The sequence below is a fragment of the Nomia melanderi genome, chromosome 3 (assembly GCF_051020985.1).
Source record: "Nomia melanderi isolate GNS246 chromosome 3, iyNomMela1, whole genome shotgun sequence".
Lineage (NCBI taxonomy): Eukaryota > Metazoa > Arthropoda > Insecta > Hymenoptera > Halictidae > Nomia > Nomia melanderi.
The window spans coordinates 11,705,123-11,719,259 of NC_135001.1; the positions used below are offsets into that span (position 1 = coordinate 11,705,123).

The following is a 14,137-nucleotide window of genomic DNA, read 5'->3' on the forward strand; positions in this document are numbered from 1 at the left end:
AATAGTAATAATAATAAATAAGGTAATAGTTTTCAATTCAGGGTCTGAACGGATCGAGGTATAGCATGGTAACGGTTAAATAATTATAGATGTTGGGGTCTCTTTTTCTTGAAAGATGTTTCGAGGTTTCGCGACAAATACTTACTTGAAATAATTGGAAAATTCAAAATAATAATTGAATTTTAAAAGCAGATGCGTAGGTCGGCTTAAAAGAAATGAAATTTGTTTATTTCTTGAATTGAAACGTAAAGTGAATTTATTAGAGTTATAATTTATTAAAGTATAAAGTACTTGTATTCACTGTCAATTCGCGAAACTTTTACAGATTATTTTATTCTGATTATAAACTAATAAATGCTGCAGGAAATATGTATCATGTTAACGTGGCAGTAGAATTTAAAATTTCCTAGTTTTCATTTTCTCTCCACGCTGTACGGCATTGTTCTTTAATATGTTTTAGCTGTCTCGTTTATACGTTTTCTCGTATTTAAATAGTAAATTACTAGTACCATTAGTCCAAATGGATCGTTGAAGTATTTGTGATACGCTGCAAACGCGTGGGCCGGTCAGAAATTCTTAATGTTTGCTCTATGATTTGATTCTCTGCATACTATAACTTTACCATGAGATATGAACGTATCAAACTTATATTCATCGGTAAAATTGCATGTCCTCAAATGTTCTGGAATTCTGGAGTTCTTTGTTTAACTATTATTTGGGTAATTCGATTCGTATCAACGAATTTTTTTATTAATGCATAGTTTGTCCCAAGTTGATGCAAATAATAATAGTTTCTTTTTGGTTACTTTATAATATATGTGTCACTAATTCTTTTATTAAAGTGTTCCCCTTTTTCAGTAGCCATTTTTATTAGCGTAGCAAAGAGAGAATTATTATTGTTACTGATTATTATTGTATTGTGTCGTGACATTCTTCCAATCATTTTCATTGCAAATTTCATGACTTTGCTAGTGATGACTTTGGTATTAATTTACATTCTTCAATATCAATTTGCCTCATTTTAATATGTACATTTGCATAATAATGTAATACTGTTTACAATCGTGTAAAATTCGTCAATAATGTTGAATAAATACCTACATAACAAAATAATATTTTAATTGATAATATTATTGAAGTTCCATGTAACAGTCGTTGCTGTCAATTGTATCGATTGCATCAATTGCGTTGTTTTAAGTAAATTTATGCTCCAATAAATTACAATATCATAACATAAACACAATGCTAAGAGGAGTACGTATTTTCGTTCCCTCGAAACTGATCAATAAACCATATCAATTATTTCAAGGATGACATCTGACTACATGATTTTGAGAATTCTACTATTATAATAATAAGAACATTTTAGCTTTCCCGGAAATGATCAATAATCTATATCAATTCTTTAATGATACATGCTCGCATGATTTTCAAAACGACGATGTTATAATAATATTAACGTAATTGTAACAAAAGTACTCTAGTTTCCTTGAAAATGTCCAATAAACTGTATCATTTATTTTAAGAATATCTTAAATAGAACCGCCACATAAAAGTTGAAAAGGATGAAAACCCACGAGTCCTCGTATAAAAGGTAAGAATATCCGATTCGCATTCAGGTGGCGCGGCCATGCGAAACGAGAATATGAAACCCGATCGAGTGGCAACGCTTTTAATTTATAACTCTTTGATTTTTCGTATCGTCCTCCATGCTTATATCGAATACTAATATCCCTCCGATATCCTAAGCGTCATAAATTGTTGCCGGCTTCTAAATCCTTCCGCATCGACGTGACAACTTTCCTTGAAAAATGTGCTTTGCTCGATGGAGTCGTTCCGAGTGCAATACACGCGATCGAACCGAATAGAACTTATTCTCCTCACGATACCACTTTCAGTAAATTCTCTGAATTCTTCGTATTTCTTTCTAACTCTGTGTCGATCCTAATTGGATCTCACTTACATAACACCTTTCTTCATTGTGGGTTTGGTTCTCATTTAAAAATGATCGAAGGATTATACGTGTTAATTCTAAAAAGATCAATTGACTGTTAAACTATGTATTACTGATGCGATTAGAAATTTGTGTATTTGTTCTCTGTGCTTGTTTTAAGAAGTATTTGTACTAAATTAAAAATGATTATTCGATATCAATTTTGAAACTGTAAGTGATAATAAATACCTAAATAAATTTTCTCAAATATTCCAGGCAAGAGAAATAACACGTAACATTCTTAATTTTTGTAATTAGAGAACACGAGAAGTTCTTTCCTATTTAATACTATTTAATTTGATTTAGAAAAGTGTAATACTATTAAATTTAATTTAGAGAAATGTAACATACCATCAAATTTAATTGAAAGAAATTTTTAAATTAAAGATCTCTCAACAAAATCGAGTAACATTCATGTTCGTTAAATTCTGTTTGAAATCTTCGCTACAAATCCGACAGGGAAAAGGCAAAGGGTTGCTGGCATCATTACTAAACTGCGAGTCTTAATGAAAACTTTTAAAAACGTTAGTATATACAAACGTTATGGACATCACTGCACTTTAGATATTTTGTGTATTTCTTTACATGTGTGCATTCTGTGCATTCTGTACTTTCTTTCTGATAAATGCATAGAAATCTGCAGTCTAATCATTACGAACTGTCATACGTTTCAACGACAAGTGGTTGTCAAATATTAGCGAAGAAAATGGAAGGGTATAAATACCTTCTTCGATGATGACGACGATGACGCCGCTTCGATGTGTTCTGCCTGCTGGTCTCCTTTCCGATGGTGAATACTTCCTCGATATTCTCCATCTGGCCTGTGCCCTCGGTCGTGCTGGGTGAAGCGTTTGATTCGCGAGACGACTTCAGAAAAGTGTTCATTGGCTTTGTGCCGTTTACATTCACCGCGAGCTGTAGCTGACGACTCTGCTTCCGAGCGGAGTGCCTCTTTTTTGCTGGCGGGGTTGTCGATTCCAACCTAAAAGATTAACAACTGAGTTCACGGAACACGTCAATTCGACGCAGATTGGATTTTATCAAATTTAATAGCATTTAATGGGACGAAGTATTTCCTTAAATATACTTTACTCGATTGTCATAACTGGATGATCATTTAATCAATTATATCAAGAGAAACAAATATTTTGGAACAGACAAATTATATTTTAACCAATTCAGAGAGACACAAAAACGATATCAAGCGAAACGAAAATTTTATCGATTCATCAATGCTTCTGAAGTACGACGTGGATTTTTGAATATTTCTAACAGTATTAATAGTATTTAATATTGATAATAGTTTTCGTTGATTTTGATTGGCGCTATTATAGGAATGTGTATCGTAATTCTCTATTTTTGATACGTTTTCTAAGATCTATACGAACGGAGATTCATTTTTTTAGGAACAATAGAATGAAGATAAATGTTGGAGGTCCCAACTTAAAACATTTATCAGAGATGTACACGTGTATTTATTTACGCATATAATGAATATGTTCTTGTTTTAATTAATGTTAAATCATTTCATAAGTAATGTCGTTTTTTGATTCCAACTTCTTGTGTTAAAATGTCTAGATCCGATACCTTCGTTTATGGAAAGTAAGATAAGAAACGACCTTACTTATTATTTATTGTTATCATTACATTACTTATTGGTTTTGATACTCGTCGGTAATTGGAACTATATTGTAAATTAATAAACATGCAAAAAATCTGAATATGTTAAGTAAATACACGTGCAACAGAGATCTTCAATAAATATGTAGTCTTCATAAATGTATAGGCTGTTTTGTAACTGGTGGTTCAACCGAAACAAATGTGGTCCCGCGGAAAAAAATTATAGTAATTCGATAATGTGAAATGAAATTTTTTTGTCGAGTCGTAGCAAAAATACGCAATTGAGCGCGTAAAAATAAAGAGAAAATTCGCCGTAAAATTTGTTTGCTTAAGGTTCTGTATCCGTTTCATTATGGATAATATCGGGTTTCAATACGTTCTGTCGGAAATTAATTGAATCCTATGTATGTAGTGTGTGTGTGATTGGATTTCAAGCTGAATTTCCTTGGAAACGAAATTCCAAATGAACAAAATTTTATTCTACATTGTTCGCTCATTTTTTCCATATAAAATAATTTCTTATCGATTATATCAACCGTATTTAATCCAATTAGCTAAGTAACGCGTGTACTTTACAAGTTTCATGTTGTAATTCCTGGAATAAGAGGGTTTAAAGGCAAATTTTATTGTACGTTCTCGATCTATTTTTCAATGTGAAATTACGTTCTTCCTGGTTGTATCACTAACTTGAAGGTACATTGTACAACTGAAATAAATTAAAATATTGATTTCTTATACAGATTTAATTTCACTTAAATATATCGGTTACGTTTGCTTTACACACACCGTGTATGTACAAGTGATATAAATTTAAATTGGAATCCTTAATTGAAAATTTTAAATATATGTTCCGTTCAATTTTATCGATTTAAAATAATTTGGAAAATTCGCACACACCTCTCTTGAAAGATATTTTTGTTGCCATAATAATGCGAAATGTAATAAACAGAATGCAATGCAGTTTAAATTATCCTTTACAATTAATTTATGTTACAGATACTGGAATCACCTCAATTGGTTTAATTGGTATTATGCACATATCGGCTAAACGAGTGGCCCGTGAGATAAATTTATCATTATTCACAATATTTGTTCGAGTGTTCACGTGTCGTCTTTACAATAGATTTCACGAATCAATGCTGCAGCTCCACTTTAAACGGTTTGTAATAATTCCCTGCATTGGAGGATTTTAATCCTCAATACATCTACATATACCTACTTTTACAGATTATTATGTTTGGATATTTAAAAATTGAAAAGTATTACCGAAAGCTAATTAGTGACTTGTATGGTCTGCAAAAAAAATATAAACTTTAATCAAAACAAATTTTAACAATTTTAATAGTAAAAGTATTAGTAATTGATATTCGTCTAAACAGTGTTCGAAAACCTTAAGTACTCTGCCATTTCATTTTCAACAAATCAAAATCTTCAACGGCAAAAGTAAAAAAATATTTCATTTCTGATTCATTAAATCGTTTCAGGAAATTGTAATTTTGCTGAAATTCTAATAAACAAACTTTTTAAAAGTCAGATCGGACGGTTACCAAACGCGAAAACAAATAATTGCAACAAAATCACGAATCACGAACGAAATACTGCAGAAATTCAATGAATTTATTCATTTCAAAATATTTTAGTAAAACAAGAGTCAATGTTTACTTTTGACAAACTTTATTTGAATATTTGTTCCCTATGTTATTCGTTATTCCTGTTATCATTTCCTATTTACACATCCTACATTGTCAAATGCAGCGTTGGCCAACAGTTATTCAAAGTAATCAGAAACTAAATAAATTCCATTCACTTTACCAATCAGATTGAATTTATTCGTCGCCCCGTATTCGTTGTTTCGAACAGCCTCCGTCCGACACTGGCAAGAACAGGCGTTTTTACCATTCTAATTGCTTCCGCGGCACAGAATATACATAAATATGCATATATTTTTGAAATTTCTCAGTCGAGTTCCAACACACATCGTGGGACATCTGTTCAAGAAGGGAAATCTCCCGGTCCGCTCCGGCAAGCGCGCGAGCGCGGCCGCGTAATTTCTGCATAAAAGTTTCGAGAGTTTTGGTCTACCTGAATTCAACGCCCTCGTCCCTCACCCCGGGCCCGGCGTCGTCATTCCTCGCGTTAAAACTGAATCCGCCCGCGACTTCGCCGTCCATGCTGTATTGATTCCGGTCCACCATAATTGGTTCGGATTTCTCCTGCGAGGCAACGATCTCCTCGTTCTCCTGGTGCGTCTCGTTAGCGTCGTGCTCATGTTTAAATTGAAGAATCTCTGAAACCAGACGCACACACACACACACACACCACGTGTTAAGCTTCGGACAACGAACGCCGGGTGATTTTGACCCGGCACTGTCTGTTCTGAAAGGCATTCAAACTACAATTGAGACGACATATGTATGCAACGTTGGCCGTTATTCGGATAACTATATTCGAATAACTATCACCAGCAAATAATTAATAGTAAACGTATCGGTGATTTGTATATACATACCTATTGTTGACGTAACCACTTAACACTTTGACTGCCACGGTGGTCACCGATGACCGGAGCTTTCAAATTACAAGAAAATAATTATGACTTGGAAGATAATTGATTTCGAATACAAATCTTCCGTAACGTAAGTAACTAGGTAATTGGGTAACATAAGAATTTTCATATCAAAGAATTAATAAGTCTTGCTTTATATCTTTGCTATAGAAAAAGTAAGTGATACATAAAACGCTAATGTTTTTCGTGGCAGTCAACGTGTTAAATAACTGGTTACAAATGAAAGGTGAACATGTTTGATCATTGACGATCACTTTTTCTTAGTGAAAACAGAAACAAACGGAAAGCGAACATTGGAAAACTGATTAACACGTTTGCTACCATCGCTTATTTCGGTGGCGGTTTCCTCAATTATAAGATTTTCTTCAATGGAATAAATCTTGTAAATAAAATATTTAAAAAATGAAACTGAAATGAGTCATTGAGTTCGTAAATATAATGTCGTAGTTCACAATTTCTAATAACAATATCTATAGGATTAATTTCACTTTTATTATGTAAAATATAGCATTACGGCCGTCACATATGTGTGACGCTGCTAGCGAACGTGTTAATCTGTTAACTGTGGAATTTAATTTGAAAAATCTCTCGTTTTGCGTGCAATAAAATCAAAAAATGAAGTGTGTTCTCGTCAAACGCAGGACGAATGCACTTCGTTGAAAGAATTAGTGTCATTTCTAGCTTTAAGATGACGTGTAGACTCGTCAAACGCAGTTAACTGGATCATCGGACAATACAGGAATTTCGATAAAGTTGATGAACGAAGGAGAACATGGAATTTTGTGTCAAATTTTAAAAGTAATCGTTTGACTGGCACGTTTAATGTTCAGCTCTCGCTCTACGATTTATTTTTCAATTATCATCTATACGACTACTTCGTTAACATTCATTTATTGGAGACAGAGACAAATGGTAGATATATTCTATGCCCACATTTGTTCTAGATTGTAATAATTGATAATAAAAGAATAATATTTACTTTAAATGCACAAATACCGAGTAATATTTATGCTTATTAAATTCTATTGAAAATGTTTGCTACAGGTCTGAATCGAAGCACAATTTACTTATCGGTAAATGTTTGTAAGACTTCGTTTCACGCGGGGGATACGAACCAAAAAGGCCAAACGTAAAACGAAATAATATTACACGACGCTTTAACAGGTAAATGATAATGATAAATGAAACAGGATAATAGAATATACCATTTTTCTACATGCATTATGTGAGTATAATGATTTGAAAAATCGCGCTAAAGTGAATAAAAATAATTATAGAATTATAAAGAAAACTGTTTCATACCGAAACAGCGTTAAACGGGAATTAACACATTGACTGTAAACGTCACATACTTGTGACGATCGATATTTTATGTTTTGTGCGAAGAAGAGTGAATTATATTTACGCGTGGTTTTATCTAATAATGTAAAGCATGGTATAAGAAAGTCGAAGAGATTATTTTTTGTTTAATATTATTCGTATTTCGTAAAAATGATATGTTTTAATTGGTGAAGTATTGCAACTGTAGAGACTGTTACTGAAACAAATGCTGATGACGAATGGGTTAAAGTATGAAGTACCCTTCTGTGTTAACAATATACGACTTTTAATTTCAGACATTTCTGTTCCATGGTGGATCAGGTGACGTGTGAGTCAGGAGTACGCTGTTCATACGTATAGAACAACGGACTGTGGACGTGTTAACACGTTCACTGCCCCGTGCATCATGTGTGATGTACAGTGTTCTGCTCTGTTACGTCTCGTGTATCACATATGATACACACCGTTGATTCATACAACGCACGTATACAAGCACGCAGATTACGACATGTGGCTAAAGATGTCGATATAAATAGATACTCCGAAATATATGATGATTAAGTAGAAACAGTTATAAGGGAGACAAACTGAACATTTAAGATCTGAAGAATTCATTTAAAATGACAAATCGAATTAGAAAATAATAATAGGGTAAGGCAGGGGTAGTACATCTACATTTTCATAAAGTTTCAAACATACTAAAATTAAGCTTGTAAGTTAATTACGGTTGAATGAGAAATCATTATTCACATGTTGTATGTGTATATATGTGACGTATGTAACTCATTACTTCATTTCTTTTATTTATACGAGATACGAATTACGCTTTAATTTATTTTGAAATATCAACTGATCAATCTCTCAAAAGTCATCAATTCTAAACATGAGATTGCCTCAAAAATTTATTTCGTTTTATCGATACACAATGAACGTACAATATTTTACGTTTTACGTTGCGTTACTGAATTATGCACAATTCATTCTAATACACTACCCTCTATTTTTTCGAAAGTCTTATAACGATTCCTCGTCGATTTTGATAGACTTTAAAAACTTGCTAAGAATCACGTGTCTGGCAGAATATTTCGAAGTAAATCAAAATCGGTGAGCAATCGCCAGTTTATATAATTACTTCTATGGAACAAGTTACAGTAGACGACCCTACAACACGCTTAAAAAATGCTTGGAAAATAACTATAAAAGTGAAAAAATAATATTGGGTTGTTCGGAAAGTTCGTGCCGATTTTTAGTAGGTGGCGCGGCGGACAGGTCTGAATATATCAGAATGATTAAAAACAAATGACATGTATACATATCGTAAAAGACGGTACTTTAGGCATATTTGGGAAAAAATTTGGTTACGATACGTTAATTTTTGTCAGTTTTATACGCATTTGAATATGGAAGAAAACAAAGTGCATTTTAGGCATTTAATGCTTTTCTTTTACAGGAAAGGCAAAAATGCCACACAAGCGGCAAACAAGATATGCGTTGTTTATGGTAAAGGTGCTGCAGCTAAAAGAACAGTGCGGAAGTGGGTTGCTAAGTTTAAAGCTCGTGATTTCAATCTTAAAAGTCAAGAACGCACGGGTAGGCCCTCCACCACAGATGAAGATCAGATTAAAAAATTGATCGAGAACAACCTACGCTTTTCCAAATATGCCTGAAGTACCGTCGTTTACGATATGTATGCATGTCATTTGTTTTCAATCATTCTGATATATTCAGACCTGTCCGCCGCGCCACCTGCCAAAAATCGGCACGAACTTTCCGAATAATTCAATACAAGCCGAAGAAGAAGATGAATTAGCATTCAAAAGACTACGTCGGTGGGATTTAACTCGAAATTTGTAAAAGTAAAATTGCGGTCTGCATCGCCGCAAGTTTCAATGTGTACAAGGATCTTTAGACCTTCATTGACTGGTATTACGGGGACCGATGTCCTGCGACAGTGGACATTGGGTTGGACTTGTAGGAGCAGTAGTTAACAGCTCTAATGCTGCCGAGGTTCCTTTTTTTCTAGGGTGCCGGTGGATGAGCTGGGTTCCAACAGCTCAGGTATCGGTCTGCTAAGCTGGTAGAGTTTTGGAAAGTGAACTCAGCGCCACAATAGTCTACTTAACTCCATGGGATTTGTCACCCTTGGGAGCATGTTGGTAGACCTTCAGGTTCGGCTGATTCACCACATCCCAATTCTACGTCCATGATGGCCATGTCGTCGGGCCATCATGGCGGGTACAAACACGTTTAACACTAGAACTACCGAGTAGTTCAATTAGACTTTCTAATTTTTCTGTAGAAACTCCAAAGTTGTATTGAGATTTCAATCGATTTATAATCTAATTCGCAAATTCTTAAATCAATTTCATTACTTATTTCCCCAAAAAGCATCTGTTTCTTTTCAATAATTGCAGAAGAGGAATGTAGAAATGGGTCATTTTGACCCATTTGGTAGTTCTAGTGTTAACACTTATCTTAACAAGTAAAAATAATTGGTTTCTGCTTTTTGTTTCGCAATTATTGATATTGGAAAAGCATTGAATATTCGAAACGATCTTGAAAATAAATAGTTTCACTTGAATACTATAAAGAATTTCTAAAGAAACTGAAAATAATTTATTGTTACAATTTTTATAGGGATTGCATATTAAGCGTATTGAACACTCGGTGGGTCTGGTGTTAAATCATGTTCCCTTAATAGTATATTGTGTGTCTTATAGTTCTGTGGAATGTACGGGAAGATTCTATGTTCAAGGTGTGAACAGTGAACGTGTTTGAACATCGATTTTCTGTTTACCTGTGAGACCCTCCTCTTCGACCTGAAGACCCTCTTTCAGGACTTCTTCTCGATATTTCTCCAGTTCTTCCAAGTAACTTTTGTTCAGCTTCTGCTGCCGCCACTCCGTCTCGTACTGAATATTTGGCAGTGCTATGTCGCCAAGAAAACCACCTGGAACAGGACCATAGTAAGATATAATTGTTACCTTGCATTTTTCACAAATTTGTGGAGACATTACACTGTTGATGTTTTATTCGTAAGTGGTAGAGAAATAGGGGGCGAGGTAACTTAAATAAAGCATAAAGTTCCAAAGAGGAAAGAAACGTCAGTGTTTATTGAAACGTTGCTTTTATTCTTAGATTTAAATCTGAAATTTCTTTCGCTTAACAGCTCTGAAAGAGATTTTGGGAAAAAGAATTTACATGGTGTTTAAGTAACAATATTATAGTTCTATTAAGTAAGACCTTTTAACCTTAAATTGACAGGAAAGACAGAAAGAAACTGTTTTTTACTTTTTTAAAAATCCCCAGCCTCGAATGGGCTAATTGACACGAACTACCGAACAAGCGTATTTCCGAGACGCTGCGCGGCCGGTGCAACGTATTGCGTATCGTCAGCTATCATCGGCCATAAATCACGGGTCGCGTTATCGTTTGAAAAGAGAGTTTGTTCGACTGTGCAGTTGTTGTGACCGATGTAAACAGCTCTGTTGTTATCGTCCGTCGCGGAGTTCGAGGAGAGACGTGACGAGAAAAGCGGGTAGAGGAACGAGCGAAGGACCGTTGAATCACGGAAAACGAAACAAAAGAGACGGAGCGGACAGTGGATACGGGAAAAGGACAGGCAACGAAAGATTCAGAAAAGACAGAGACACATGAGAGTCAAACTGCAAAAGTGTGACAGGACTATCTCTGATAATGGAATACGGATATATTATATTTATGATAACGGAGTAATGAATAAAAGGTCTCCTAATGGGATTAACCCTTATTTAAGCAACTCCAGAGCCCATTTATAAATTTTCTTCTATACAACTTGTTGTTTCTCGTGAAAACTTGATGAAGTATGTTTGGATCTGTCTCATCAATTTTCTTAACACGTTGACTGCCACGAAAATTTCTAGCGTTCCGAATAATAATACTTATTCTTTAATAACAAAGGCAAATGATATTGGAAATAATTATTAATGGTTTAGTATCACGATAGTCACATTACGCTATGATCTAGCTACATATGTTAAGAAATATTTTTATCTGAAATCAAGTTTTTTATTGTAACTGTTCTTCACCAATTTGGAAGCTTCGGTCATCGGTGACCACCGTGGTAATCAATGTGTTAATACCCTCGCGTCGATTTGTGCTTTAAAAATAAAACATTTACGTAAGAATATTGCAGTAACAATGTTTGACAAACGCAAACATTTCGGTTGTTAATTTAAGGGTTAACACGTTCCTTCATGCAATGCGTTACCCTGATGCATATTGAATTTTACGGACGTTCTTTGGTAGGTGGTTGCGGCAATTTCAATCGGCGTGATTACAAGAATATGTACCCTAATTATCTACGTTTAATCCTCTAATTTTTTAGATTTAAAGACACGAACATCAATTTTTCTGGCGCAATAGAATACCTAAACTGTACGTAAAATAAACGTCCGTAAACCTAGCGTTGAGGATGCGGAAAACGGCAAGCTGCCGCTTTGATCCGTTTTTCCGGGCGCGTGAAAGGGAAAAGATCTCGTTAGAAGGAACAAAGACCGGGTTCCTCGTTAGAGAACCGCCGAGAAGCGGCGGGAGCGCGAAGAAAAAGCGATTATCCAATTCCGTACCGACGATCCGTTCGATTTCTTAGGCGGTAGGGTTAGGTGCTCGGCCACCGACGCAACATGGGGATACAGTGGAACGTCATTTCGCTTACAGATCGATCAAGTTCATTTCTTGAATGTTTTCTCTATCTGAAATAAATTTCCTTAATAGTTGTTTGGTACATTACAAAATGACACTTTTTTAAATTGACTTTAGAAGCCAAAGCGATTAAAGATCATAACTTCACATGATCAGTACAAATTGAGCTCGAGCAAGCAGTCTTTTGGCCTTTTTATCGATTGCGTTGTATTATTGTTTATTGTTACGCTATAATTTGCCCAAAGATTCGAGTCAGAAGCTGTAACAATGTCGTACGATTTCCTTCGCCGATTTCTCTAGTTTTTGTTTTCTAGATTTAGACGATTTGACAAATGAGCGATTCATCCGAACACCGATTTCCCGACTTTCGGTTATGTAAACGATCGATTATGCGAATTGTTCGTTGATTTACATGTTCAATTTGATCCTTTTAAACCGATTATCCGACAAACCGTTTACTTAGACAGATTTGTCTCCCAATTATTAGATTGGCTAATAAGTCTAAAAGACAATAGAAAGTTTCCAAATGAAATAGTAACCCATTGTTCAATGCAGTTCGATACAACGAAGTGAAATTTTGCTTTAAACTTCCTTGAGAAATATGTAGAGACTTTCTGATTAATCTAATACTTTTCCTACATAATATTCTTTTAAGGTTACTTCTACGTTGTTATAGTTAGATGTAGGGATAATGAAAATAACCTCATTCGCACTTTTATATCAACTGTAATATTCTTTTATTTTACAATTATTTCGTTTTCGAAATAAAAATTCTCTAAACTTCATTCAGAAATATGTCGAGACTTTTCGGTCGGCCAAATAGTTCAGATAATCCACTGTAATTAGATCGGAGCAGGGGGAAAGGCGTTTGAACGCGGAGTTTCCCTTTCGTCCATCGCTGATTCATTCGAATCGGACGGGTCCGTTTCGTGGAAGCTGATCAATTTTTTTCGAACGATAACCATGCTCCCGCGCGAAACGAGAAACAAACATATTGCCCGCGTTACCGATTCTGCGGGATACGTTCTCCGATTTGTTGCTGAAGCGACCGAAGCTTTGCGAGAGTGGAAATATCGGTAGATTGTATTGCACAAGGTAAATGAATGGAAACTCCTGTTTGGTTTACGAAACGGGGTAAAAGTTTTGTTTCGCGTTTGTTCAGTTATTTGGTAACAAACTTGTTTTATGTAACTGAAAATTATCTTTTCATTTTAGTTTGAAAATCAATCGAATTCGCGCGCAGTCGAATTTTACATTCACTGTTTACGAAATGCACACTTTTAAGAAGTACACCTCGAATGGAAAAATTTGATTACTTTTCAGACTTATTTTTGCAAATATATGAAATCACTCTGTATCCGATTGTACGCTTTATAATCTTACACCTTGTATATCTGTCGCAATTCATAAAATAGGAGAACAATATATAAAATCCCTACAAATAATCGTGCATGAATTTTTATTCGAAAAATATAGAGATATTCGAATGCAGTGTACAAATTAATGATCATCGATATTTTTAATTCAGAGAATCCTTTGTGCACGGAATTTATTAATAAACTCTGTAATACGATGAACAACAGTTTACATCCTATAAAGGGAATTTTATTTATTTATTTATCCAATGTAGGGGTTCGTTCAGTTTGGGTTAATACTGGAATTACTTTAAATCTTTGTTTAAACGTTGCGTTGCGCGTTGCATTAAAAAGATTCGGGCGTGCTGTAAATTGCATCAGAAATCGCGAAAGGTAAACAACTGCATATTGCACCGCATGCGATGTAAATTATGCGTCGACAAAGCGGTAAACGGCTGTGAAACGAACGAAAAAGGTTCGTAATGAAGTAAAGTTGCAAACGCTCGATGCACACGATTGCAGCACTCGGCACGGTGTTTTTATTCTTTCCTCCGGCCTTTGACTCTAATTTCAGATCGCCTCGCTTAATACCGTTGACGA

At 34.8% G+C, this 14,137-nt stretch overlaps 1 protein-coding gene across 2 annotated transcripts in view; it reads right to left on the reverse strand.

The window, feature by feature from the left end:
- Positions 1 to 14,137, reverse strand: part of tok (tolloid-like protein 1 tolkin) — a 108,700-nt gene that overhangs the window by 37,182 nt on the left and 57,381 nt on the right. For both annotated transcript variants that reach the window (XM_076365589.1, XM_031979181.2), the window contains 3 exons: positions 10,297 to 10,449; positions 5,696 to 5,900; positions 2,718 to 2,975 (listed from right to left, as the gene is read on the reverse strand). In XM_076365589.1, the coding sequence (XP_076221704.1) occupies positions 2,718 to 2,975; positions 5,696 to 5,900; positions 10,297 to 10,449 (616 nt within the window). The remainder of the gene's footprint in view (positions 1 to 2,717; positions 2,976 to 5,695; positions 5,901 to 10,296; positions 10,450 to 14,137) is intronic.